Genomic DNA, 27,662 nt, shown 5'->3' with positions numbered 1-27,662 from the left:
GCCACCACCGCCTGGCTGCACATTGAGTTCTTTAGTCTTTATTCTTCTAAGTTGATTCTATCTACACAGTTTCTTTTCTCCTCTCTTACTTAGCTCCTCCCGGTCCCTCCTGCTCTCAGTCCCTCCTGCTGTTCTCTCATCATTCTACCTAGTTCTTTCCCTCTCTGTCCTCATCTTTGTTCTTCTCCATCAATTCTCCCAGTGCTCTCAGAGAACCAGTATATATACCCAAGCAGGAATTCTTTGGCAAAGCAATGCGAGGCTTGAAGTTTTCAGGGTCACGGAGAGAGGTGATAAGGATCCACACATAAAGCAGTAATTGTCAGCTTCCAATTACAACCCAAAAGGGGAGTGACTAAAGGGGAGTTCTCTGGTAGGGTCAACTAAAGGCTAAGATCAGTTAGGGAATTTATGTGCTCAAACTATAATCTAGAAATGCTAGGTAGAATGTTAGGGGTCAACAGGTCACCAGAAAGTAAACTGTCTTTGGCGCCACTTTTCCCGCTCATCCCAGCTGCAGCTGCTTTCTGATAGGGAGGGGGACATATGCTCAGTGGCTAAGCAACCTATGTCAGAGCGCGTAGTATTCGGTTAGTAAAAGCACTTTCACTCAGAGTAACTGCTGAGGAGAAAATCTAGGAATAGCACCTGGCTGAGGAGGAATAAAAACTTAATTTGCACAAGAAAGAAGCTTGGCACCTATTGCCTGCCTGGCCTGGAGGCAATCTTCTTGGGTCAGTGGGAAGTAACTGCCTTAACTCAGTATCTAGCAAATGGCTAAAACTTCATCCCAGGAATGGGAGCAGTAAATCTCTTAAGTTAGGGTCTTGTGTAAATAACCCAGGGTGAAGGTAAGGAGTTAAGGATTTAATTGTTAGTGTTTTTTTTCCCTCTCTGTGGGTGAGATGAGCTAATGTTTATTTCTCTGCATTTGTCCTTGGAAAAAGGTATCTTTGCTGAAATACTTTTGTCCGGAGAATGGCTCTGGCCAGATATATGTTAATGAAAAATAAACACAGCTGGGGCCAGCTATCCAATTACCCCAAATGTATAGGGAAAGTTGTGCCCAAGATTGAGATGCAGTCGTGAGATTACATGTACACTAACATGGAAATGCACGGTAAATGGGGAGAATCATAGCTGTTACTGCACAAGAAGTTTACAACAAGAGGCAGCCAATTCATTCAAAAGGCAGTAATTCCAGAACGCCTTGCATGATGGTTTCCTCTAACAGAACCCTTAGTTCTGATAGGTTGGCCTTCTGAACTCTAGTTGTCACTGCTGTATACTCTCATGGACTTTTGCTACCAGTGGCTCTCAATAAGACAGGGCCTCACAGTGTAGTTCTGGCTGTCCTGGAACTCACTATGCAGACCAGGCTGGCCTTGAACTCATAGAAATCCACTTGCCTCTGCCTCTGCCTCCTAGGTACTGGGACTAAAGGTGTGTACCACTGTGCCCAGCTGACACCGTACTCTTGAGCTGTGGTGGGTGTCCTGGTCCCAGAAGGTAGTCCCAACAGAGACAAGTAGCCAGGGTCAGGCCAGCAACAGTTATCAAGTTGTGGCTTACCCGAGAGCTGATGAAGCGCTGAACAGCTGAAGAGCCTCCAGGGCAGGAAGAAGGGAAGTGGAAGTAGAGAAACCAGAACTGAAAGCTGGTAAAAAAAGGCTGTCAGGAACCAAAGAAGAGAACATGCTAGCCCTGGTCTCTAGTACCAGAGAGCTAGCACATCCTTAGGCCAGAAGGTCTCAGCCCCCTGGCTGAGAGTCGTAATAGAGGCTGCTTGTCACGGGCTAAGCGTCCCGATCAAGGACTCTAACATAGTAGGGTTCTGATACTCACGGCATGGACTGAGACTAACAGTAGAGGATGCCACCTGCTGCCACTCACTGCTGCCCAGCCAGTGCATGACAGAGGAAATGGAAACCTGTTCACCCAGCTGACGGTGACAATGGGGATCAAGCCCGGAGCCTTGAACATACCAGAGATCGGGTCTACTACTCACTTAGTTCCTAGCCTCAGAAGCTATACTTTGTTTCGTTTTTGGAGCTATGGTTTCTCTGTGTAGCCCTGACTGTCCTGGAACCCACCATATAGACCAGGCTGGCCTCGAACTCGGAGATCCGTCTGCCTCTGCTTCCTGTGTGCTGGGATTAAAGCACCAGCACCACCTGGCAGAATCTATACATTCTTTTTTTAAAAAAATTTTAATTTTTAGGGGAATCTATACATTCTTTTTTTTTTTTTTTTTTTTTTTTTTTGGTTTTTCGAGACAGGGTTTCTCTGTGTAGCTTTGCGCCTTTCCTGGAACTCACTTGGTAGCCCAGGCTGGCCTCGAACTCACAGAGATCCGCCTGGCTCTGCCTCCCGAGTGCTGGGATTAAAGGTGTGCGCCACCACCGCCCGGCCTTGAATCTATACATTCTTAATGTAGTTTTTTATTAATCCTTTAGAACTCCATGCAATGTATTTTGATAATTTTCACCCTCAACTCCCTTGCGATCTACTCTCAACTCCCTTCACTAACTGTACCGCTCTCTTAAAAAAAAAAAAACCCAACAAAAACCAAAAAAAAAAAAAAAAAAACCCCAAAACTCATGTAGTCCAATTTGTGCTGCCCATACACTCACAGGTGTGGGACCATCCACTGGAGAGTGGCTGACCTACCAGGGCCCATACCCTTAAAGAAAACAGTATCTCCTTTCCCCAGAAGCCACTAACAGCTCTTCAGTTAAGGGTGGGTACACAAGAACCCTTCCTCCCGCCATGCTTCAATGTTGGTTTGATTTTGTTCAGGTCTTGTGCGGGCGACCACAGGTGCCGTGAGCGTATTAGTGCAGTGGTCCTGCCATGTCCTGAAGACAATTGTTCTGCTTCAGTCCTTCCTGACCCCAGGCTCTCACAGAACTGTGGTCAATAAATATAAAGATAATTAGTGCCAGTTGTAATTCATATTAATTCTTCTTCAACCTGAGGACACAGCCTGACGGCATGTCTCCCCCCCGCCCCCCTCGCCCGCCCCATCCAGTATTTTTTTCTCAGATTAAAAGATTAACTTCCAAGGCCAGGCTGGGCTACCAAGTGAGTTCCAAGAAAAGGCGCAAAGCTACACAGAGAAACCCTGTCTCGAAAAACAAAAACAAAAAACAAAACAAAACAAAACAAAAGATTAACTTCACTGTGCTCTATGAACTTTCGAGAAACACAGCAGAGTCAGGGATGTCTTTTATTCCACAAAGGCCCTTCTGTCCTCTAGGGACCCCTCTCAGCTCCTCCTCAGATTCGCCAAACTGCTTCTGCCGTTTCTCCAGTTAACATGTCCAAACTAGGAAAAACGAGAATTGAAGGATGGGTTGGGTGGAGTATTCTGGCACTTTTGCCAAGAGATTAACTTCAAAGCAATGAAGCGTCAAGGCTCTGTTATCTCCATCCTCGCGTTTGGGAAGCCGTGGTTCTCTGGTACCAGGAACCAGCAACTCCACCGCTGCAGGGACGGCGTTGTGCTTAGTTCTTAGGCAGAGAAGATCCTGCTGAGGGAAGCTCCAGGGAAATGCTGATGTCCTAAGGTCATTAGTATTTGGGTCTCCAGAGGGGACCAGCTCTCGGGCCAGAGTGAGGGAGGTGCACAGTCACCAGAGTGCAAGAGCCCTGTGGTGGCGGGATAGCATTGGCAGTGCCAATTCCTTGTCCTCGCCTCGGGGCACAGCACCCAGCTCGCGCGGCTGTCAGTCAACATCCCTGCCCCGCCCCTCCCGTAGTCGGACCAATCGTCGCCGGGGGGTCGGGGGTGAGGCTCCGGTAGCGGGGTCAGGAAGCCGGGAAAGAACGGCCTGACGCCGAGGCCACCGATCAGAGCGTCCACACATCCTGTAGGAGGGCCAGCGGCGGGTTAGGATCGGGACCGGGTGAGTGCGAACTGCGACTGTGCGCGGAGCGGGGCGGAGCTTGTCCCGGGAGCGCCGGGTGCCGCGTGCCTCGCGCGCCCCTCGGCTGCAGAGAGCCCTGTGTTCCACGCTGGGATCCCCGCGTCCCTGGTGACCCCCAGCTCCGGTGTGGGGAGCTGCGGCCCCGGGAGTCCGGACTGCGTGCCAGGGCCCTGGAGCAGAGGCCCCGACCGAAGGCGCAGGCAGAGCTTCAGCCCTGGGCTGCGGCAGCCTGGGACCGGAGGATCAGAGCCGCTGCAGAGATGGGGCGGGGCGAGGCTGAGCATCTCCATCCTCAGTTTCTCCACTTGCAGCAGCGCCCCTGCATCGGGTAGCGGGCACCTGAGGTGGCCGGCACCCGAGAACGCAGCCAAGCCCCTCTACGCCCCATCCCACCCCGTAACTCCATTCTCTTCCCACACCCAGTACCGAGAGCTTGGCGACACAGCTCACAGCCCCTATGGCTAGTCTCACCGCTGCTCTGGGAGCCAGCTGTCTCTTGGCTGGTTGTCCTGTCGTACTTGGGATTACTCTGGCCTTACTGAGCTGCAGTTTTGGGAGGCATCAGGGTAATTATGCAGGGAGAAACCAGTGCGTGACCGAACTCAGTGTGATGTTGAGATCTTGGCTTGTGGTCCATTGCTACTTGACCGAAGTCCGGAAGGGCAGTGATGCTAAGACAGGTTACGAGGCAGGATTTTTGCAAAATGAACACGAAATTGTAATTTTCCCCTTGCTTTTTTCATCGTTTGCTTCGAAGGAAGAATGTTGCCATGTTTCCAACTGATAAAAGAGTCCCACTGCTCCGGTGGTCGTGGCCTCCTCTTCCCACTGCCATTATTTGTTATTTGGAACAGTAGGGTGTGTTTGGAGCTGGCAGAATGCCCGAACCCTTGGACTGTCTGATTCCTCTCCAGGGAACGGCACATCATACTTTAACTCTGCAGTGCTGGGCTCTGCCCGCTTTGGACTGGGTTTACCATTTTCTTTCCATGTCTGTTATTCTTCTATCTCCTCTGGGTTGACAAAGTGCTGTACTTTGTTACTGTGCAAGGAAATGAAGGGATAGGTCAGTGAAGAAGGATTAGTTGTCCCTAGTACCCAGAATGGAGTTGTCCCTAGAGAACGCCGTGAGGCATCATTCAAAATTCATTTTAGTGCCACCAGCCCTTGCCAACTGATGTAAGGAATATCCCTTGGCTACTCTATTTATGGTTCTTCTACTTGACTGTGTACTATAGTTATCTAGGGACCGTTAAGGAACAGTATCGGGCCCCTTCCCATAGATTCTGGTTTAGTTTGTTGTATGGGCCCAGGGCCTCACATTTTAAAAGTGTCCACGATGATTGTCAATGCGCAATGGCCTATTTCTCTCCTTCAGAGCACTTTATTTTGCGTGACTTACTAAGCTTCTCCATCTGCCATGCAGTCTCCATGAATGCATTGGGTCCTGCCTTGGGACACTCCAATTGAGGAGGTCTAGGTGAGTCAGCACTTTGGGTCATTTCACGTGGGGTACAAGAAATGGAAGCGTCATCTGTGTTCACAGTTTGATCTTGGATGGATCTCCAGTTCTTTCTGTTAAATCTGTTAAATTTTATTCCGTTAATCTCAAGTTTTTTGTTTTTTCTCTTTATAGCCCTGGCTGTCCTGGAACTCACTATGTAGACCAGCCTGCCTCTGTCTCCTGAGTGCTGGGACTAAAATGGTGTGTCACGATGCCTGGCTATTTCCCAATATTTCTAAACTTCAATTTTTAATTTTAGAAATCAGTTTTCTCTTCTGCAACTATTATTTCCAGATGACTCTGAGCATTTTAGTGTGAGGTCTTTGCAAAGACAGATCTCTATAGACTCTCAGGCAGTGTCTAGTTAGGTAGGGCTCTATGTGCCAATAGAAATCTCCAGCCATAATGGGTGTCTTGTATTGCTCTGCGGCCCAGTAGTTCTCTTAGCTTTGGAGTCCTTTACCCTCCGTCAGCATTACTGACCACTGCTTTGCTGCCGCTTCTTGGCTCTGACTCACACTGATATACTCTGAGAGGCTCCCATTTGTGTAAACCCACAGACCACACCCACCCATGATGCAGCTCAACTTCTGTGCATCCTTGGTCTTCCACTCTGAGCACCATCAGGAAAACCTATGACTTTCATGGCCAGCTCCTTGAGAAGACTTTCTGTCATAGAGTACGTGGGGTCCTGGTGACAGAGTTATTCTTTGTTTTCATAGCTGTGGGCTGCTCAGAATTCATGGACACTTTAGGGTGGGTGAGTGCCTTGGTAAGGGAGAATGGCACTGAGGTGGGGCATGTGATGGTTCAAGTTAGTTTTGACATTGTGTGGAGTGGTTTAGAAGGGTGAATTTATTTATTTATTATGTATACAGTATTCTGTACTGCATGTGTCCTTGCAGGCCCGAGGAGGGCACCAGATCTCATTACAGGTGGCTGTGAGCCATCATGTGGTTGCTGGGAATTGAACTCAGTGCCTCTGGAAGAGCAGTCAGTGCTCTTAACCACTGAGCCATCTCTCCAGCCCCAGAAGGGTGAATTTATTGCCTTTTCCATCTTGTATCTTCTCTCCCCTTCCTCCCTCCAGAACCTGGGGCTGTGCATTCTAGGCAAGCACTTATTATTTATATCCCCAGCCCACACTCCTCTTCAACAAAGGAATTAACTCACTCTAACATGAATGTCAACTTTTAAAAGGGAATTTCTGGCCCTCGGTACAGTGTGTTACAGAATGGACCTCTGTAGCATATGTTTTATGGATTGAATTAATGTGTGTCATGTAAACAGCTAATACTGTGGGGGAACTGAAAAACAAAATATTAGGCCAGGCATTGTGGTGCACGCCTTTAATCCCAAGCACCTGGGAAGCAGAGGCAGGTGGATCTCTGTGAGTTCTTGGCAAACCTGGTCTACATAGAGAGTTTCAGGCTAGCCAAGGCTACATAGTGAGACCCTGTCTCAAATAACAACAACAATACATCTCAAAAAAGAAAAAGTATGAAATATTATCATTAAGTTGCTTTTATTAAGTAGCTTCTTTCTTTTTTTTTTTAAAGTATGGTCATTGATGGTTAAAATGGCGCTGGGGGGTTGGCGGGATTGGCGGGGTTGGCAGAAAAGTCACGGGCCATGGCTACCAGAGTTAGAAAGAGCTTTATTAGAAAGAAGCCAGGCCTGGAGAGGAAGGAAGATGGCTGGAGCAGAGCGGGAAGCACAGAGAGGGTGGGGGTCCGCCCCCCTGATGATCTAAGACGTTAGACCCAAGCTGTGCATGTACAGAATCTTAACGTTCCAGACTTCTGCTTATTATAAAAAAAGCAAGTAAATAGGAATAGGGGTGTCGTTTCTCCCAGAAAAACTGCTTCGAGCTGACTTGGTGGGCGTCAGTTGGCTCTTGGGGGGGTATATGGGCTGTCCTGCTGCTCTGGAGCCGTCCATCCCTCTTGGCTTGGCACTCTGGCTGCTTTTGTGTCTGACAGGATGCTGGTGAAACAGGAAAAGCCTAAAGTAGGTCCCACCTGTCCAGATAGATTTTAGCTGGTTTCTGGAGCTTGGGAAAAATTTTGAACATCTTGAGAAGCAGCCATGAGAAAATTAGTGACCATGGTATCATTTAGTACTCTGCTTGTATTGGTTAGTGTTAATGAGAGAGACAGAGAGATTGGAACATGTTAAGCTTTATCAGAGACAGATTGTTTTAAGGCATCTGTTTCCTTTAGTAGTTTAGCATCCAGGAGACACAGGTGATCAATTGTTGAAAGCATTTAATAGTAATAGATGGTTATATTAAAGTCTGTTTTTGCAGAGCCCAGACGCTTTTGGGTCTGGGGGTGTAAATACCTTTTAGCTGTTACAGTTTCTTACTTGATGGTCTCTGGACTCCAGTTCTGTGGTGGTCCTGTACCTTTAGCTGAGCAGTGAGTTAAACAGGGAACTGGGAAGAGAAAAGCTTGTGGTGCATGAGAACTTATTTCTTTGGAATTAGGGACAAGGCAGAGATCAGGGCCCTGTCTGTGTGCACGAGGATGAGAAGCACAGGCGGGTGGGTCTGGAGTGAGGCACATGGAAGAAGCAATGGAATAAAAGCTCCTATCTTAGCTGGAAAATCTTTTCCCATTAAGTAACCCTGAAAGTGCAATTAAATCTGGTGAGGTGGGTAAGGCTGTCCTCTCTACCCCGACAATAGGGAAACGAGGAGATACCCCAAAACTCCCAGGACTGGGTCAGTGGCTCTGGTGTCCAGAAGGAAAGAAAAGGATCGCTTCCATACTGTGTTCTGGGTTCCCTTCGAGCCTGTGGCCAAGCCTAGGTCTGCTGGAGGTCTTAGCTTGATGTTCCCATGTCATCTTGGTGCTTGGGGGCAGTCAGTCTTTCTAGGTGGCACCTTCAACAAAGCTCAACTGATAGCCTGGCAGAGCACTTACTAGCCCGCATGGCCTTTTTTCTCACTTAAAACAGGGAAACTCATTAAAGAGGTGTAAGTGTATAAATTTAAAAGACATTATAAGATAGTTCTGTTAGTAATATAAATTAGGATAAAAAATGAATCAGGTACATTTTGGACTTACCAAAATAGGATAGATAATGGAATATTTTCTCTGAGTTTGTCAAATGCAAATGGACTAGACATTGTTGAGGTATTTATTGCTTGTATATATTGTATATAGTTATTGTACTTATTGTATATAGTTTTTCTTATATTAGTTATAACTTTTTTCTTTTCTCTTTTTATTAGAATAATAAGGGGAAATGTGGTGATATTTTAATTGTGCTGAAATGTGATTTTATTTGTATGTTAATAAAGAAAGTTTGCCTGGAGATCAGAGGTCATAGCTAGCCAGGAACAGAAGTCAGGCGGTGGTAGCCCATGCCCTTAATCCCATCACATGGCAGGCAGAGTCTCTGTGTGTTCAAGGACACAGCCAAGTGTGGTGACACGAGTCTTTAATCCCAGTACCAACCGTAGAGACCTGGAGGTCTGTATAGACAGGCAGTGACATGCTGTGGGATGTTCTGTATAGCAAATGTGTTGCTGATTGGTCAATAAATAAATCACTGATTGGCCAGTGGCCAGGCAGGAAGTGTAGGCGGGACAAGGAGGAGAATAAAGCTGGGAAGTGGAAGGCTGAGTCAGAGAGACACTGCCAGCCGCCATGATGACAAACAGCATGTGAAGATGCCGGTAAGCCACGAGCCATGTGGCAAGGTATAGATTAATGGAAATGGATTAATTTAAGCTGTAAGAACAGTTAGCAAGAAGCCTGCCACGGCCATACAGTTTGTAACCAATATAAGTCTCTGTGTTTACTTGGTTGGGTCTGAGAAGCTGTGGGACTGGCAGGTGAGAGAGATTTGTCCTGACTGTGGGCCAGGCAGGAAAACTTTAGCTACAGTGACAAAAAAGTCATGTGGCTGGGCTTAGAGCCAATGAAAAGGCAGAACAGAAAGACAATAAAAACACAAGTCAGACAGGAAGAAGCTCTTTCTGGGGAAGTGACGACGGCGGCATGGTGGTAAGATAAGGTAGTTGTGACTCTTCTCTAGTGGTCTGATCTCTTTGGCTATTACCTCTGTATTTGGCCCTGTGTTTCTTATTTAATAAGACTGTTTAGACATTCATCTACACCCAACAGCTTTTGGGAGCCAGGGTGTGTCAGCACTTGGCAAATTTATTCTTGGGTATTCTCGGAATTTTTATCTCTTCCCTGGTACCCCTTGAATGCCACAGATGACACTTTCGCCTGTGAGGTCAGGAGCCTTGTTCTCCAGATGCTTAATTTTAGTCCCATGCTGGGGAGGTTTGAGGGACAAGAGACGGATTTTGTTCTGTGTCTTGAATTTTTTTTTCCTTGATGTTTGCTGGCTTGAGGACAGCTTTTGGAAGACTTGACTGAAGGCAGGCTATAAACTGATCTCTGGCTTAAGAGCCATCCTGACTACTGTAAACTTATTTGCATGGATGCTAGCCCACTTCCAGACCCATTTGTGCCTCTCACTGCAGCTTGAGAATGACTGGGAGGAGTTAAGTTGAGTTAAAGTGAGAGTCAGCAGAAGCGGCCTGCACAACACTGGAGAGCCCGCCCACTTGTTCAGGAGTTAAGGTGAGGTGGGTTAAAGCCTGCCTACTACCGGAGCAGAAGTCAGATAGACAGAAGTGGTTGCACGTGGCTGGGGCCGTAGGGGGAGGGAGAAGGATTCAGAGCTTCAATAGAAAGCTTGGGGATGAGGTAGCTCTTTTAATTTGCCCGTTCACTGGCAGAAGTTCCTGCAAAGCTGTTATGCAGCCAAATTTACTGGTATCCGCCAAATTTACTAGTATCCGCCAAATTTACTAGTATCCGCCCCTTTGTCCCATGGCTGCAGCCGAGAGAGAAAAATAAAAAATTAAAATAACAAACCGGGATCCTAGGCTCCTATCTCAAGCGTCCCTGAGACAGAGGAAGGATCTACGAATCAGAACAGGTATGAGTAAGGGCTGGGAGTGAACGCAGCATGTGGACCACCCGGTAGTCCAACAGCATCCTATACTTGGTCAAGACAGAAAGTGTCCTTGCCTGCGCAGTTCGAGGACCCTGAGGTCTGGCACAAATAATATACCTGAGGCTGCAGAGCCGTGGGAAGGGACTCACCATTCACACCTGTGGTGGAGATGCAGGGGTGGCAGGTGTGGTGTGCAGTCAGGTCCTCGGCTAGGCTTTTGGCATTCAGCCCTGGATGCTAAGTGTGCAGAATTTCCTATCTGAGTCACAGCACCAACGATGGTTAAAACGGTGCTGGTGGGTTGGCGGACAGTGGAAAAGTCACGGGTCATGGCCACCAGAGTTAGAAAGAGCTTTATTAGAAGGAAGCCAGGCCTGGCAGGAAGGAAGATGGCGGGACCAGAGCGGGAGAGGCACAGAGAGGAAGCACAGAAAGAAAGGGTGGGGGTCCGCATCCGGCTTTTTAAAGGCAGTATGTCGACTGCGTTAGACCTTGGCTGCACATGTACAGAATCCTAACAGCCATGACTGGTAGATGTAGCTGAAGAGAGTAGAAACACATGCGAAGAGTAATCAGCTAGGACGTGAAAATAAGTGTGGTGGGATTCTGAGGAGGGGGGCACGTTCCTTCAGCTTAGTCTGGCCCCTTTCTGCAGCTGGGTTGGGAAAGAGCTAACATGGTTCTTTTTTTTGTTTGTTTTTTTGAGACAGGGTTTCTCTGTGTAACAGTCCTGGAACTCGATTTATGGACCAGGCTGGCCTTGAACTCACAGAGATCCGCCTGCCTCTACCTCCTGAGTGCTGGGATTAAAGGTGTGCACCACCAAGCCTGGCTATGCTAACATGGTGCAGACGGGTGGAGTAGAGGAGTGAGAGTGAGGGGCTTCTAGGTCTAGCAGAAAGCTGAAGGGGTTAATGATGCAATTGTGAGCTACTGCAAACCTCTTTCCATCTTTGCCTCCCCTCCAAGAAACCCTCCATGAGAGCAAAATACTGGTACCTCTCTGTTTACCTGTATCACACATCAATTATATACTTGTTGTTTGGGGGGTTTTCATTTAGTGTGTGTGTGTTACTTTGCTGTGGGATGTTCTGTATGTTAAATGTGTTGCTCTGATTGGTTAATAAATGAAACACTGATTGGCCAGTAGCTAGGCAGGAAGTATAGGCGGGACAAGCAGAGAAGAGAATTCTGGGAACAGGAAGGTTGAGTTAGAGAGACGCTGCCAGCTGCCACCATGACAAGCAAGATGTAAGGTACCAGAAGGCCATGAGCCATGTGGCAACTTATAGACTAATAGATACGGGTTAATTTAAGATAGAAGGATTAGATAGCAAGAAGCCTGCCACGGCCATACTTTGTAAGCAATATAAGTCTCTGTGTGTTTACTCGGTTGAGTCTGAGCGGCTGCGGGACTGGTGGGTGAGAGAGATTTGTCCTGAACGTGGGCCAGGCAGGACTAGAGAAAACTTTTTCTATATGTCACTTAGACTTTATAGTTCCCAATTCATGCAGACTGTACCACTTAATGTTCTCATTTTTACATTTAATCTCTCCTTCCTCCTCCCTTTGTGTGTGTGTGTGTGTGTGTGTGTGTGTGTGTGTGTGTGTGTGTGTGTGTGTGTCCCACACGTGGAGGTCAGAGGACAACTTCTAGGAGTCATTCTTTCCTCCTACCTTGTGGATCCTGGGGCTCAAACACAGGCTCTTGGGCTTCCCAGCAAGCACCTTTACCTGCTGAGTCAGTCATCTCACTGGCCCATTTTTAAGGAATAATCATTTCTAATAAACGAAGAGCTTAACTGTTCAAGGTAGCAACACCCCTTGGCTTCCACTAAACAATATATATGACTTGTTTCTAAATGCGAACACCTTTCCTCACTGAGGTCTACAGTCGTGTGTGTTTGGTTTCCAGCCATAGGCTCCTGGAGCAGTGGGTGCTGGAAGCAAACCTTTATCAGCTCTGGCACAGAGACTGGAAACACCATCAGTGTTGATGGAGAGCTGAACCCTTCAGCTGGAGGCGGCCAGGGAACTGTTCAGAAGCCACAGAAACTGGAGTTGTGAAAATGCAATTATTTCTGTCCCACCTCTAAACAGTAAGGGGAGTGATTGTGGATCTGGCTTGCCAGGGCAACGTCAAAATGGCCGAGGAGAGAACAGATTGGTAGCAGCAGCTGGTGGAGAAAAGGCCCAACAGAGGGACAGGTGAGGGCTGACCAGGTGCCTCAGCAGGGAAAGGCTCTGGCCCTCAGGATGGATGGCCCAAGTTCAGTTCCCAGGACCCACGTGGTAGACGGAGAGAACTGACCTCCACATGTGCACTGTGGCACAAACACACACAAATGTACATTAAAAAAAATTTAAGAATTATAAAAAAATTTAAATAATGGATGATAATGTGGGTTAACCAGGACTGCCTCTGCCCCTTTTTAAATTCAGGAGATGATGCCAACACGAGTCTGACTCTCAGGGCATTACCATAAACAAAAGAAGATAAAAATGAATATAAGTAAACACCAACAAGGGTTTCAAAGCAGGCAATGCCAAAGTGCCCAAGGCACAAGGTGTAGGCTTACACAAAGGCAGGACCAGCTAAGGGGTCCACTCACTAAGGTATAAAGAAAATTCATTTGCGGAGGGCAAAAGTCAAGGCCGAACAGATGTGAGTCAAGATGTCCCGCGTCAGAAAAGTTCACCTCAAAGTGCACCTTTTCTGTTTAGGGAACAGAAACAGTGACTTCCTTCTCACATGTCCTTTGGTGGCAGTGTACAGCAGAGAGAGAGAGAGGGGGGGGGGGGGAAGAGAGAGAATATGACCACAGATGAGAGAGAACTTTGCTCTCCTTCAAGACTTTTTCTAGAAAAGTTTAATAATTAAGTAAATTGCCTGCCTGACGGTGCTTCCAGTACCTACATATCTGGGGTTTAAAGCCATATGTAAATACATCAATTTGTGTGTTTCAGTTTTTGTTTTGCAGAAAGTTTACAAATGTCCTTTTTGTTTTACAGAAAGTTTACAAATGTCCTTACACTAATACAAAAATTAACCCATTCTTGAACCAAGAATTCCCATGGTGCACAAGAAAAAAAAACAGATTCTCTACTTTAATTACTATATTTTCTACTGAATTGTTATATATTTTTAGAAGGAGAGAAATCAGAGCAAATATTTCTTGGTATTTTTTTTCCTTTTGGAAAATTTTGTGTATTATTCTTTTTTTTTGAGTTAGGGTTTTTCTGTGTAATCACCCTGGCTGTTCTGGAACTTGCTCTGTAGACCAGGCTTACCTGAACTCCTAGAGATCCACCTGCCTCTGCCTCCCAAGTGCTGGGATTAAAGGTGTGCACCACCACCACCCAGCTTGTATTATTCTTTCTGCCTGTTTTTCTATAAAAATAAAATGTGCAGATATCTGTTCCTTGCTATAAAAAGAGAAGTTATGGCAGTTTTATAAATGTTATAAAATTATGTTTATTGGATTGAGAAAATAATTAAAATCATGACTGATTTGCAACACCCCCTCTCCAAACTCAGCAACAGTAACAACAACATAAAACCAGCAACTGGAAAGAACATTTTGAGTTTGTTATGGAACTCTAGTCCTTTGCCCCTAAGCATTTGTGATAAAGCAATCAGGGCCTCTTAAAAACTCATCAAGCTAAGCTTCTTCCTCACATCTTCAGGGCAGGTGTCTTTCTTCCTATACCTTGTCCCTTTGCTGAAGGACAAAGAGGACCACCTGTTGGAAGCTGTAAACCCAAAGGCTGTTTTGTATCTTGCTGGGGAGATTGTGGTATTCTGGCTTTCCAGAGGGTCAGGATGGTTTGCACAGTGTTCTGGAGTGCTTTATAAAAACACAAGGCCTCCTCCTAACCCTCTTTACATAAAATAAACACGGTAATGTTATCTAACTTAAGCTATAAGGGAACTGAGGTGATTTTGCTTAGAACTCTAGAAATTTAATGTTTACTTTTATTTCACAATTTCTGAGTTTGAACACTTTTTTTCTATTAAAATTATAAGCTAAATAGTTAATAAGGTAATTATGAGCATCTCTGCATAGAAGCCTGGGGTTAGAAAAGGAACAGAAACAATTTTCTGGAGATAAGATATTACTGTTCCCAGGCCCTTTGCTTTGTCTTTGTGACTGGACCTTGGATAAGGCCCAGAAAAGGAAATGGACTTTTCTTTCTGTTGCAGTTGGTGAGACTTTCATTTCTCTTGCTTATTGAATAAAAACATGCCTCTTGAATTGTTGCAGTCTCTCCTCTACAGAACTCTCAAGCTCACTGACAGGACAGAAGCAAATTAACCTGAACGCTCATCCACGGCTCAGCACAAACGACAACGACATGGAGCTTTGAAGGTGACAGTAGCCTGGTGTCGGCCATGGGTCATCAGGACACAGACGGACCATGTGGACCACTTTCTTCAAACTACGAGTCTTCTGCTGTCTGTTTGCGGTGCTAATGGTGGTGGTGTTGGTGGTCAATATCACTCAGGTGGAGGTGAGTGCTCAGATCTGGAGGTTTGGCTCTCAGTAGCCTGAGGTCATCAAGCATCTTAGGCCAGTTGTATCTTTTCCTTGCTGTGGTATGTATGTGAGCATCTCTAGCATCCAGCCGCTGTGCCAGTCACTGTGGACCCAGGAGTGAAGACTGGGTTTCTGTTGTGGAGCTCACATCTGAGTGTATGTGGAAGAAAATACAGAGAACACTTATCTGAAATGCTTAGACTAGATGGAATGTGCCATATTCTGGAGCTTTTTATTTACAAAGAAGATAGGTTCATTTAGCTTACGAATATTAGAAATTTTTGGATTTGGGAGATTGTAGCATGAATCTTAAAAGTTCTTATTAATAAAATCAAACCTGAAGCCAGTTATTGGGGTGAACACTGGATGATCAGAGAAGCAGAACAAGCCACAGCTATCTCACCTTGCCAATTCCTCAGTTGGTCCTGTTTCCTCAGACTGGAAGCTTCTGTGTCCTCATCCCAATGGCTCTCAGCTGAACTGCTGCTAGAAGTCTGAAGCTTAACCAGCTAAAAGCTTAATCAGCCAAATGCTTAACCAGTCAAATGCTTCTTGTTTCTGGTCCTCAACGCCTTATAAACCTTTCTGCTTTCTACCACCACTCCCTGGCTGTTTCCAATGCCGCCTTGAACTCACAGAGATCCAGAGGGATTTCTGTCTCTGGAATGCTAGGATTAAAGGCATGTGCTATCACTGCCTAACTAGTGGCTTTTCTGTTCTCTGACCCCAGATAAGTTTATTAAGGTACACAATATTTTGGGAAACACAATACCACAGGAGATTTATTTACTTGAGACAGAATCTCACTATGTAGCCCTAGCTGACATCAAGCTCAGAGAACTGCCTCTTTCTCCCGCCCTCTCTCTTTGGTTTTTCGAGACAGGGTTTCTCTGTGGTACAGCTTTGTCTGTCCTGGAACTCGCTTTGTAGAGTTCCAGGCTGGCCTTGAACTCACAGAGATGCACCTGCCTCTGCCTCCTGAGTGCTGAGACTAAAGGCATGCGCCACCACCTCCCTGCTGCCTCTCTTGAGTCTGGAATTAAAACACGCCCCAGCACACCGGGCTTGGGTTTGGGAGTTTTTTCATAGACGCCGCTGACCTAATGTTTGTCATGCGAAAATCTTGAAACTGAACACTCAGAAGTTTAAGTTTGGACTTTGGAGCATTTTAGATTTTGGTGTTTTGGATTAAGAATGTTACTGGATTAGGTTTCCATTGTTTATTTTACTTTACTGTTATTCCTTGGATGCCCGCCTGTTTCCTAAGGAGAGACAGAAACGTTGCTGCTGGGGCTGAGAGGGGAGGTAGGGAGTAAACAGGGAGGAGTAGGGGGAGGGGAAACGGATCAGAACATGACATTTTAAACAGATTTTTAAATCTGTTTTCAGTAAAAGAAAAAAAATTGTTACCTACAGTCATGAGTAGTAATCATAATTGGGGGCCAGAAAGGTAGCTCAGAGGTTAAGAGCACTGGCTGCTCTTCCAAAGGTCCTGCGTTCAGTTCCCAGCAACCACATAATGGCTCACAACCATCTGTAATGAGCTCTGGTGTTTGCTTTCTGGCAGGCAGGCGTACCATTCAGGCAGAACACTGTGTACATAGTAAACAAATAAATCTTAAAAAAAAACCAAACAACCATATTGGGTAATGTGGTAACAATGACTGGTAGTGCTTATGAAAGTGCTGAAAAGAAAAGAAAGGAAGTTGGAGGTCTCCCTTCCCCCACCTAGCCACAACCAAAGGCTAGCCTCCAGCTAGCTCTAGGCAGCCCCCAGCTCATCAGCTTGATCCCATTAACTCTAGCTTTTGCATCCCATACAGTGAAACCGCAGCTTCTAAGGCCTAGGCTACAGGTGGCTGCTTTGACTAGCCTTGCAGCTGACACTGGGGTGGCCTTGGTGGGGCCATCAGGGCAAAAGCCCAGTCAGCAGCTCTTCTTTTTCTGTGGGAGCAAGGAGAGTGGCGACCTCATGGCTGCCCTAGAGTAAGGAAGCGGGGTCTTCCCGAAGGAATGGACCGTGTAACCTGGCCACAGGCTGAAGGACAGATGCAGGGGAGAAACTGATGAGTCTGTTTTGAATACTGCTGTATGGCTGGAGGCAGGGACCATGGCTCTCGGAGCCCCTCACAAGTGCCTGAGAGACACTAGCCCTCTTCCCGACTCCCTCTGCTCAACACACATATGACCAAATATATGGAGCAGTTTCTACAGAAAAGATGGTAGCCCTTTTATTTTGTTGCTTGACTTGATTTTGGGATTTTTTTTTTTTTTTTAGGACGCAAGTCTTAGCTAAGCAGGGCATTTCTTTGCTTATTTGGGTTAGAACAAGAATTTCTAGAGGCTAAGCCATAGGCTTTTACAAAATTTCCCACTGGAAATGGTTTTGTGTTGTGGAGCAGAACACTTGCTTTCACTGTGAAATGGACACAGAGTCTTCCATGGTTTTTGCAAGCCTTTGGGTACTTTGAAGAACACGAAGTGATTCTGTTCGAGATTAACATCTTGAAGATTAAGCCTAACAGCTAGGAACTGATCCCTTTTATTTGCTTACACTGTTCTCATATTTTGCTGCAGGCAAGGCAGTGTTGGCACCATATTGACAATGCCTTCCACCTGAGAGCTGACAGTTATCAATATACATCTAGGTATTGTGATAACAGAACACAAGAACTTACAATACCTTTTTATTATTTTAAATCTCTGTCTCAGTCTCTGACTGTCTGTCTGTCTGTCTGTCTCTCTCTCTGTCTCTGTGTCTCTGTCTCTGTCTCTCTCTATCTGTATGTGTGTTGAGTGTGAATGCCCCTTGCCACAGCATGCATGTTGATGTTGGAGGACAATATTGGATATTGGTCCTCACCTTCCACTTTGTTTGAGACAGGGTCTCTTCGTTGTTCTTCACTGGGTCCACTAGTCTAGCTGGCCTGTGATCTTCCAAGGAGTCTCTTGTCTCCACCTCCCATCTCACTGTAGGAGTAGGAGTGCTGAGATAACAGATACCTGCTATTGCATCTGGCTCTACATGGGTTCTGGGGATTCAAATTTAGGTTCTCAACCTTGTGTGGCAAGAGCCATCTCCCCAGTCCCAGTCATTCGAAGTGAACATTTCAGTGGAATTAAGCACATTCACATTGTGCAGCTACTCTACTGTCTGTCTCTGGAACTTCATTTTTGTCTTCCCAGAATGAAATTCTAGTACTGTTATACCTAATTATCAATTTTCTGTCTCTATGAATTTCATGAGTCTAAATGCTACACCCAATAGAATCACATGATATTTTGTGACTGGCTTACTTCTGTTAGTGTAAGGTTCTCAAGATTCATTTATGTTGTGGCGTGAATCACAATTTTCATTCCTGGATAGGCTCTCATCTTACAGTCCAAACTGCCATGACACTCACTATGCAGCCAACGTGGCTTCAGGCTCTTGGCAATCCTTATGCCTCCGGTTCCCAAATGCTGGGGTTACATCTGTGAATCACCATGCTCCCTTAACCTTTGCTTTTTAGTTGGGGTGTTTAGACTCTTTATATTTAATGTATTTGTTGAGAGGATTATGGTTACACCATTTTGTTGTTCATATTCATCTTATTCTCTTCCCCTTGTCTGCTTTGTTTCACATTGAGAAATTATTTTAATCCATTTTATTTATTGCTTCTTAGCAATAAATTTGTTATTTTAGTAATTCTTTCAGGGCTTACAGTATATATATATATATATTATTTATATATATATATATATATATATATATATATATTTAGTATCACACTCTGTGGTCAAATGGTATTCCACCTCATGTAGTATAAACACCTTGCCACAATGGATATTCATTTCTCCTTTTGATTTGTGTGCTGTACTTTACCTCTGCATGTTATATGCCCCCCAATTGTTTAAAAATTGTTTTAACATAGTCTTTAAGAATAATAAAAAATGTGGTATCAAGTATTTAACACACGACTTTGCTTTTTAGCAGCATTCATTCTTGTTTGTGGATCTCTATTTCAGTCTCATAATAGTTTCTTTCTTTTGAACTGTCTTGACATTTCTTCTGGTGCAGGTTTGTTGGTGATAAATGTGTTCACTTTTGTTAGATTTGAAAAAAATCCTATATAGCCTTTAAAAATATTTACTACAGCTTTGGCTTTAACATAGTTTTAGGGTTATAGAAAAATTACACTGAAAGTAGAGTTCTCACATTGCCCCTCCTCATTCCATGTTACTAAAATATCGCACTTGTGTGATTTTTTATTTTCCCCGAACAGTTTCTCAACCACATCTGTGCTACCTTTTTTTTTTTTTTTTTTTTAAATCCTGGTGTGATCAGACACCAGATGGCCTGGGAATTGAACCCGGGTCCTCTGGAACATCAGTCAGTGTTTGCTTAATTGCGGAGCCATCTCTCTCTTCCCCCTCCACATCTGCTCTACAACCTCAGCTTCATGCCTCTATTTTGCTCCATTGCATAGCTTTGCCATAGTTTATTTAATATCCAATTGATGGATTTTTATTTCCAAGGACAGTGTAGTAGTCAGGATTCTCTAGAGGAATAGAAGTGATAGAATGACTCTGTGTGTGTGTGTGTGTGTGTGTGTGTGTGTGTGTGTGTGTGTGTATGTATATACATATATATGTATCTATCTATCATCTATGTATATATGTATGTAACTACCTACCTACCTACCTGTCTGTCTGTCTGTCTGTCTGCCTGTCTGTCTGTCTGTCTTCCCTGTTAGTTCACCAGCATGGTGTACGTTCTTCCTATTTCTATGGGAAATAAGGCTCACGTAAGTTCACAAGGTGATGGAGAAGAAGCAAAGCATATGTTTTTCTGACTGTTTTATCTACTGTTGATGCCACTTCCTTGATCAGAACTAGGGCATCTAGCCATCATGAGATGTAGGCTGCTCATTTCTCAGATATTAAAGCCAAAACTCAGTGGCTTGGAAAGTTCTTATTAATCTGGTCTTCTATCTCCACATTTCCCTATTGGAATTTATAGTTCTTTTCATCACATCTTCTTAATTTTTTCATTTGAAAAATGAAAAGTTCTTTGCTCTCTGTTGTCCCAGGGTCTTTGGACCATCGATTCCTTTTCTCCTCTGTTGTCTTTGTCTGATAACTTTTGCTCTTCCTTCAGACTGAACTTAGACGTTACTGTCTTGTGACTCTTAAGTTCTAGTTTATGTGATCCCATTGCTTCTGTTTTAGTTTGGGTCTCAAATGGTCTCCAAAAGCTCATTCTTTTGTTGAAGTCTTCATCCAAATGCATTGGTACTTCGTGGAAATGATTAGACCAAGAGGATTCCGACCTCAGCCACAGAGTGATCAGGTGACAGTCACGGTATAATTTTCAGTTGGGAGGTGGTGGAAACTTTGGAAGGTGGGGCCTGATTGGAGATAATGGGTCACAGGGGAAAGCCAGTGAGATACGTATTTTGCTTCCTGTTTTCCGCTGCTATGAGATGAGTAGCCTTGCTGTCCTATGGTGTGCCCACCATGCTGCTCTGCCTTCCCACATTGTGGACTGAGGCTTGCTGAGGGGAAGGACAGCATGTACCAGCTCCTGCCAGTCCTGTGGTATAATCTTATTATAAGTTGACCAGGAGTTTAACAGTTGCTTTACATATGGGGAATGCATGCTATTGCCTCCTTAAACCTTTGTAAATCTTACATTTCAACTGGAGTCCAAATATTTTGTGCATTCTCTTGACCAGGTAGCTGCTGTATAGTTACCGGATAAATTAAGGGTGATTGTGTGAAAACAGGCTTTCTTTCTGTAACCTTATAATCCAATCCTGAAACAGTTTCACCGTTAAATTCTTCTGTCTGAATCTGAATTTCTCTTCATTTTAACAGGTTTAACAGGTTTTTCTAAAGCTTTTATCCTGGCACTTAAATTGACTATCTTTTTAAATAGTAAAATAAGGATAAGGAAAGTAATAATGTGCATAATCCCATCAACATTAATCTTCTCGTATAGTTGTTCCATTTTCGACTGCCTAAAATTTTATCAAAGACCAATTTTCTTCCAATGTACACATAAAACTCATTTTTTTTAAATGTGGAAAAATTTTTCTCTTTAAATAGTTTTTTTTCTTTAAAATATCTGATATCTTAATTGGCTTACCAAGTCTGTGTAGAACAGTAGAAATTCCAGGGAATTTCAGAACAGCTACCTAGCGTCCAAGGTGTGAATCCAGAGAGAGAGAGAGAGAGAGAGAGAGAGAGAGAGAGAGAGAGAGAGAGAGAGAGAGAGAGAGAGAGAGAGAGAAAGCAAGAAAGCGTAGCCATGAGTCATGAGTTCTGGCTAAAAGCTTAAATCCAGCCACGAGTTCTGCTTGAGCTGAGTGGAGCCTGGGCTCTGGCTTCCTTAAGCTCTGACCACATGAGTTGGCGTTTCATGTAGCTGTTGCAATTACAGTTGAGTGCAGCTGACTGGTAGCTCCAGCAGGCCTGACTTGTTCATAGCTCCAGCTGCGGGTAACTGCTTGTAGCTATGGTCAGTTGGGCCCGGGGCCTAGGCCGAGCTGGGCCCCAGCTGGGCCCACCGCCAAGCCAAGCGGTTTTTTTTTTTTTTTTTTTTTTTTTTTTTTTGGTTTTTCGAGACAGGGTTTCTCTGTGTAGCTTTGCGCCTTTCCTGGGACTCACTTGGTAGCCCAGGCTGGCCTCGAACTCACAGAGATCCGCCTGGCTCTGCCTCCCGAGTGCTGGGATTAAAGGCGTGCGCCACCACCGCCCGGCTCAAGCGGTTTTTAATGTATTGCCATGTGGGTGCCAAATGTAGATGAACAGTGTTATTAAATAAGAAACAGAGCCAAATGCAGAGTTAAAGCCCAAGAGGTCAGAGCAGTAGCCGAGAGCTGAGACTAAAAACCCTTTCTTACCCTTCGCTGCCACTGTCGTCCTTCCCCTCAGAAAGAGACTTACTTCCTATCTGTCTGTCTTTTTATTGACTTTCTGCTCTGCCTTCTCATTGGTTGTAAACCCAACCACATGACCTCCTCGTCACTGCCTGTCTATACAGACCTCCAGGTCTTCTATGGTTGGTATTGAGATTAAAGGCACGTGTCTCCATGCTGGCTATGTCCTTGAACACACAGAGATCTGCATGTCGTGTGATCTGGATTAAAGGTGTGCACCACCACCACCTGGCTTCTGCTATGGCTTGCTATTAGCTCTGACCCCCAGGCAACTTTATTTATTAACATACAAATAAAATCACATTTCAGTACAAATAATATATCATCATAGACTGAAATGTCTGAAAGTGTGAGTTGATTTTCTCAGGGGTTTTGTCACAGTGACAGAAAGCTAACACAACTCCATGTGCTTCTGCTTTACCACACAGGACTTATAGATTGTGTTGCCAGATGTGTCTACTCATCTGTCTGCCCCAGTCATCTATAAGGAACACAGGACATTGCTACTAATTTGAAAGCCCAGGACTAGCTCTTGCTGAGTAGTCTGGCCTCTTAGAATAGCCAGGTGCACTCCAGGTTACCAGAATCTCAGCCACTTCTGCGGGTTTTATTGACAGCCTGTTTCACTCATGCATGGTTTCCTACTTAACATCTATAGCCATTGGGGAATAGAATCTGTACTACAAACCATTTTATGTATATCAGGAAGAGAGTCTCCTGTAGCTAGAGTTTTCCTGCCTTGTCCACAGTTAGGACAAATCTCTGTCACCTTCCAGTCCCACAGCCACTCAGACCCAACCAAGTAAACACAGAGACTTATATTGCTTACAAACTGTATGGCCGTGGCAGGCTTCTTGTTAACTGTTCTTATAGCTTAAATTAATCCATTTCCATAAATCTATACCTTGCCACGTGGCTCGTTGCTCGTGGCTCACCGGCGTCTTCACATGCTGCTTGTCATGGTGGTGGCTGGCAGGTCTCCTTCACTCAGCCTTCCACTTCCCAGAATTCTCTTCTTTCCTTGTCCCGCCTACTTCCTGCCTGGCCACTGGCCAATCAGTGTTTTATTTATTGACCAACCAGAGAAATTTGACATACAGAACATCCCACAGCAGTCTCCCATAAGTGAAGTGCCCGATAATGGCCTTGACATTGGCTTTATGTTGCAACAGTCTTCTTTGTGTGCTTTGTAGTAACCCCTGGTCTTGTCCACATTACTGGGAGGTACCAGAGGGCAGGAATTAGCTGTGTGCCCCACCAGATCACCTCATGCCAGGTGTATGAGGAGCCAAAATGAACTAAATAACTCAACAGCTTGCTTCCTGCCCAACCAAAGGCTTGCCACTCTGAGGAAAATGTCATTGTGGTAGAGTTGTCTTTTTTTTTGTGGTTTGATTGTTTTTTTAATTCTTCTCTTATATATTACATCCTGACCGAACTTTCCCCTCCCTCCACTCCTCCCAGTTCCTCCCCCACCTGCCTTCTTCCCCAGTTCCATTCCTCCTATATTTCCCTTGAGAAAAAGGATAGTCCTCCCAGAGATATATATCATCAAACATGGCATAATAAGTTACAATAAGACTAGGAACAAACCCTCATTTCAAAAGTGAACAAGACAACCCAATAGGAGGAAAAGGGTCCCAAGAGCAAGCAAAAGAGTCAGAGCACCGCCACTTAACACTTAGGAGTCCCACAAGAACACCCAGTTACATAACCATAACTTATATGCAGAGGACCTAGCTTAGACCCATACCAGGTCAGTGATTGTTTCTTTAGTCTCTGTGAGCCCCTGTATGCCCTGTGTAGTTGATTCTGTGGGCTGTTATTGAGGTATCCTTGATTCCTCTGGCTTCTACAATTCTCCCTCCCCTTCTTTTGTGGGGTGCCCCTGGCTCTTCCTAGTGTTTGGTTGTGGCTCTCTGCATCTGCTCTCATCACTTGCTGGATGATGCCTCTCAGATGACAATTCAGCAGGAACTGACCTATAAGTAACTCCCATAAATTCTATGTCCCATAACTTTACCCCAGCACATCTTGCAGGCAGGACAGATTGTAGGTTGAAGGTTTTGTGGTTGGGTTGGTGTCCCAGTTCCTTTGCTGAAAGCCTTGCCTAATTATAGAAGATGGCTGATTCAGGCTCTGTATCCCTCATTGAAGCATAAATTTAATTAATCTTAACAATAAAAACCAGGAGTCAGATATCTGGGTAAAAACCTGAAAGATCAGAGAAGCAGGGGAGCAGCCACAGTCACTTCCTACCTCTATGGTTCCTCTGACCAAAAAGGGCCAAGATCCTCTCTTTGCCCTGCCTTATCACTTCCTGTCTCCTCTCTGTACAGACCCCCATGGTTAACTAGTGTCTAGCTCCACCTTCTGACTCCAAGCAAACTTTATTTGTCAGAACACAAACAAAATATCACACAACACCCCATTACTAGGAGTCTTCACTAGGGCAACTCTTGAAGATTTCAGGGCATTTCTACTACATTAGGTTTGCACACTTCCCCATCAAGTACCCTCCAATTCCAGTCATCTCTCCCTCCACCCTATCCCCTGCCTAATCCTTCCTGTTTCCATTTCCACCTGCGCAAGTCCTTCTGAAAAATCTATTCTATTTCCCCTTCCAGGGAGATCCATGCATCCCTCTGCCCCTTGAACCCTCCTTGTTACTTAGCCTCTCTGGGTCTGTTGATTGTAGCATGATTATCCTTTACTTAACAGCTAATGTCCATGGTGAGTACATACTATGTTTGTCTTTCTGGGTCTGGGTTTCCTCACTCAGGATGATTTTTTTTTCCTAGTTCCATCCATTTGCCTCCAAATTTCATGTTGTCATTTTTTTTTTTTAACAGTTGAGTAATACTCATTGTGTAAATGTACCACGCTTTTTCTATCCGTTCTTTGGTTGAAGGACATCCAGTTTGTTTTCAGTTTCTGGCTATTATGAATAAAGCCACTACGAACATAGTTGAGCAAGTGTTCTTGTGGTAGGATGGAGAGTCTTTTGGGTATATGCCCAGGCATGTGATAGCTGGGTCTTGAGGTAGATTGATTTCCAATTTTCTGAGGAACCGCCGTATTGATTTTCATAGTGGCTGTACAAGTTTGTACTTCCACCAGTTATGGTGGAATATTCCCCTTGCTCCACATCTTCACCAGCATGAGCTGTCACTTGTGTTTTTGATCTTAGTATTCTCACAGGTGTAAGACAGAATCTCAAAGTAGTTTTGATTTGCTTTTCCCTGATGGCTATGGACACTGAACATGTCTTTAAGTATTTCTCAGCCATTTTGGTTTCCTCTGCTGAGAATTCTCTGTTGAGATCTGTACCCCATTTTTAATTGGATTATTTTGTTTACTGATGTCTAATTTCTTGAATTCTATATTTGTTTTGGATACTAGCCCTCTGTTGGATGTGGAGTTGGTGAGCATCTTTTTCCATTCAGCAGGCTGCCATTTTGTCCTATTGATGTTGTTCTTTGCCTTACAGAAGCTTTTCAGTTTCATGAGGTCCCATTTACTGATTTTTGGTCTTAGTGCCTACACTATCAGTGTTATATTCAGGAAGTTATCTCTGTGCCAATGTATTCAAGGCTATTCCCAACTTTTTCTTCTATCAGGTTCACTGTATCTGGGTTTTTTGCTTTATTTTTTTTTTGTTGGTTTTTTTTTTCTTTCTCTTTTTTCTGAGACAGGCTTTCTCTGAGTAGCCCTGGCTGTCCTGTCTCTCTCTGTAGACCAGATTGGTCTCACACTCACAGAGATCCACCTTGCTCTGCCTCCCAAGTGCTGGGATTAAAGGCGTGTGCCACACTGGCACACTGTATCTGGTTTTATATTGATGTCTTTGATCCACTTGGACTTGAGATTTGTGTAGGGTGATAGATATGGATCTATTTGTATTTTTATATTATGGATATATTTGTATTTTTCTACATGCTGACATTCAGTTAGACCAGTACCATTCATTGAAGATGTTTTCTTTTTTCCATAGTCTCTTTCTGGCTTCTTTATAAAAAAAATCAGGTGTTCATAGGTGTATGATTTAATGTCTGGGTTCTTGATTCAAGTCCATTGACCAACTTGTTTGTATTTATACTAATACCAGGAGGTTTTTTATTACTACAGCTCTGTAGTAGAGTCCGAAATCAGGAATGGTGATACCTCTGGAATTTCTTCTATTGTACTGGATTGTTTTAGCTATCCTGAGTTTTTTGTTTTTTCATATGAAGTTGAGTATTGTCCTTTCAAGGTCTATATAAAGAATTGTGTTGGAATTTTGATGAAGATTATGTTGAATCTGTAGATTGCTTTTGGTAAAATGGCCATTTTTACTGTATTAATCCCACTGATCTATGAGCATGGGAGATTTTTTTATCTTCTGATATCTTCTTCAGTTGCTTTCTTCAAAGACTTGAAGTTTTTGTCATACAAGTCTCTTACTTGCTTGATCAGAAGTACCCCAAGATATATTATTTGTGGCTAATGTGAAGGGTATTATTTCCCTAATTTCTTTTTCAGCCTATTTGCTCTTTGTGTATAGGAGGGCTATTGATTTTGTTGAGTTAATCTCATATCCAGTCACTTCACTAAAGGTGTCTATCAGCTGTAGGAGTTCCCTGGTAGAACTTTTGGGTCACTTTATATATACTATCATCATTTGCAAATATTGATACTTCGACTTCTTCCTTTCCAATTTGTATCCCCTTGGTCTCTTTCAGTTGTCTTATTGCTTCAGCTAGAATTTTTGATTGGGGGACTTTTAATGACTGCTTCTATTTCCTTAGGGGTTCTAGATCTATTTAAATTGTTTATCTCATCTTGATTTAACTTTGGTAGTGGTATTTATTGAGAAAATTATCCATGTCTTTTAGATTTTCCAATTTTGTGGAGAATAGGTTTTTGAAGTATGACCTAATGATCTTTGGATTTCCTCAGTGTCTGTTGTTATGTCTTGCTTTTTGTTTCTGATTTTGTTAATTTGGATATTCTCTCTTTGTCTTTTCGTTAGTTTGGATAAAGATTTGTCTATTTTGTTGATTTTCTCAAAGAACCAAATCTTTGTTTCTTTGATTCTTTATATTGTTCTCTTTGTTTCTATTTTATTGATTTCATCTTTGGTGAGCTTGCTTCTTTCTGTTCTAGAGCTTTCAGGTGTTCTGTTAAGTTGCTGGTGTGAGATCTCTGCCCTTTCCTTCTTTGTTTTTTTTTCTTTGTTTCTTTTTTTTAAATGGTTTTTCAAGACAGGATTTCTCTGTGTAGCTTTGGAGCCTATCCTGGAACTCACTCTGTAGACCAGGCTGGCCTCAAACTCACAGAGATCCTTCTGCCTCTGGCTCCCGAGTGCTGGGATTAAAGGCATGTGTCACCACGGCCGGCCTAAAACTATTATTGTTATTATTATTATTATTATTATTTTGGTTTTTTGAGACAGAGTTTTTTCGTGTAGTCTTGCCACCACCGCCCTGCTTCTGCCATTTCTTTATAAAGTCACTTAGTGCTATGAACTTTCCTCTTAGCACTGCTCTCATTGTGTCCCTAAGTTTGGGGATGTTGTGCATTTATTTTCATTGAATTCTAGAAAGTCTTTAATTTCTTTATTTCTGCCTTGACCCAGTAGTCATTCAGTAGAGAGTCGTTAAGTTTCCATGAGTTTGTAGGATTTCTGTTGTTGAAGTCCAGTTTTAATCTGTGGTGATCTGATAGGATGCAGGGTATTATTTCAATTTTCTTGTATCTGTTGGGATTTTCTTTGTGGCCAAGAATGTGGTCTGTTTTGCAGAAT

At 44.1% G+C, this 27,662-nt stretch overlaps 1 protein-coding gene across 5 annotated transcripts in view; it reads left to right on the top strand.

Moving 5' to 3' along the window:
- Positions 1 to 3,289: 3,289 nt before the first annotated feature.
- Positions 3,290 to 27,662, top strand: part of Nxpe3 (neurexophilin and PC-esterase domain family member 3) — a 71,545-nt gene continuing 47,172 nt past the window's right edge. The window contains exons 1-3 of one of the 5 annotated variants that reach the window (XM_052740875.1): positions 3,290 to 3,908; positions 5,356 to 5,409; positions 14,682 to 14,928. In XM_052740875.1, coding sequence (XP_052596835.1) covers positions 14,836 to 14,928 — 93 coding nt within the window. In that variant the 5' untranslated portion in view covers positions 3,290 to 3,908; positions 5,356 to 5,409; positions 14,682 to 14,835. Of the gene's footprint in view, positions 3,909 to 3,939; positions 4,496 to 5,307; positions 5,410 to 14,681; positions 14,929 to 27,662 lie in introns of those variants that run through there. The other 4 variants (XM_052740874.1, XM_052740876.1, XM_052740873.1 and 1 more) reach the window with 4 other exon arrangements.

This window comes from Peromyscus californicus, unplaced genomic scaffold (genome assembly GCF_007827085.1).
Source record: "Peromyscus californicus insignis strain IS unplaced genomic scaffold, ASM782708v3 Scaffold_16__1_contigs__length_79575227, whole genome shotgun sequence".
In the NCBI taxonomy this organism is placed as follows: domain Eukaryota; kingdom Metazoa; phylum Chordata; class Mammalia; order Rodentia; family Cricetidae; genus Peromyscus; species Peromyscus californicus.
The sequence above is the reverse complement of the archived record's forward strand: the minus strand, read 5'-3'. Positions and strand labels throughout refer to the sequence as shown.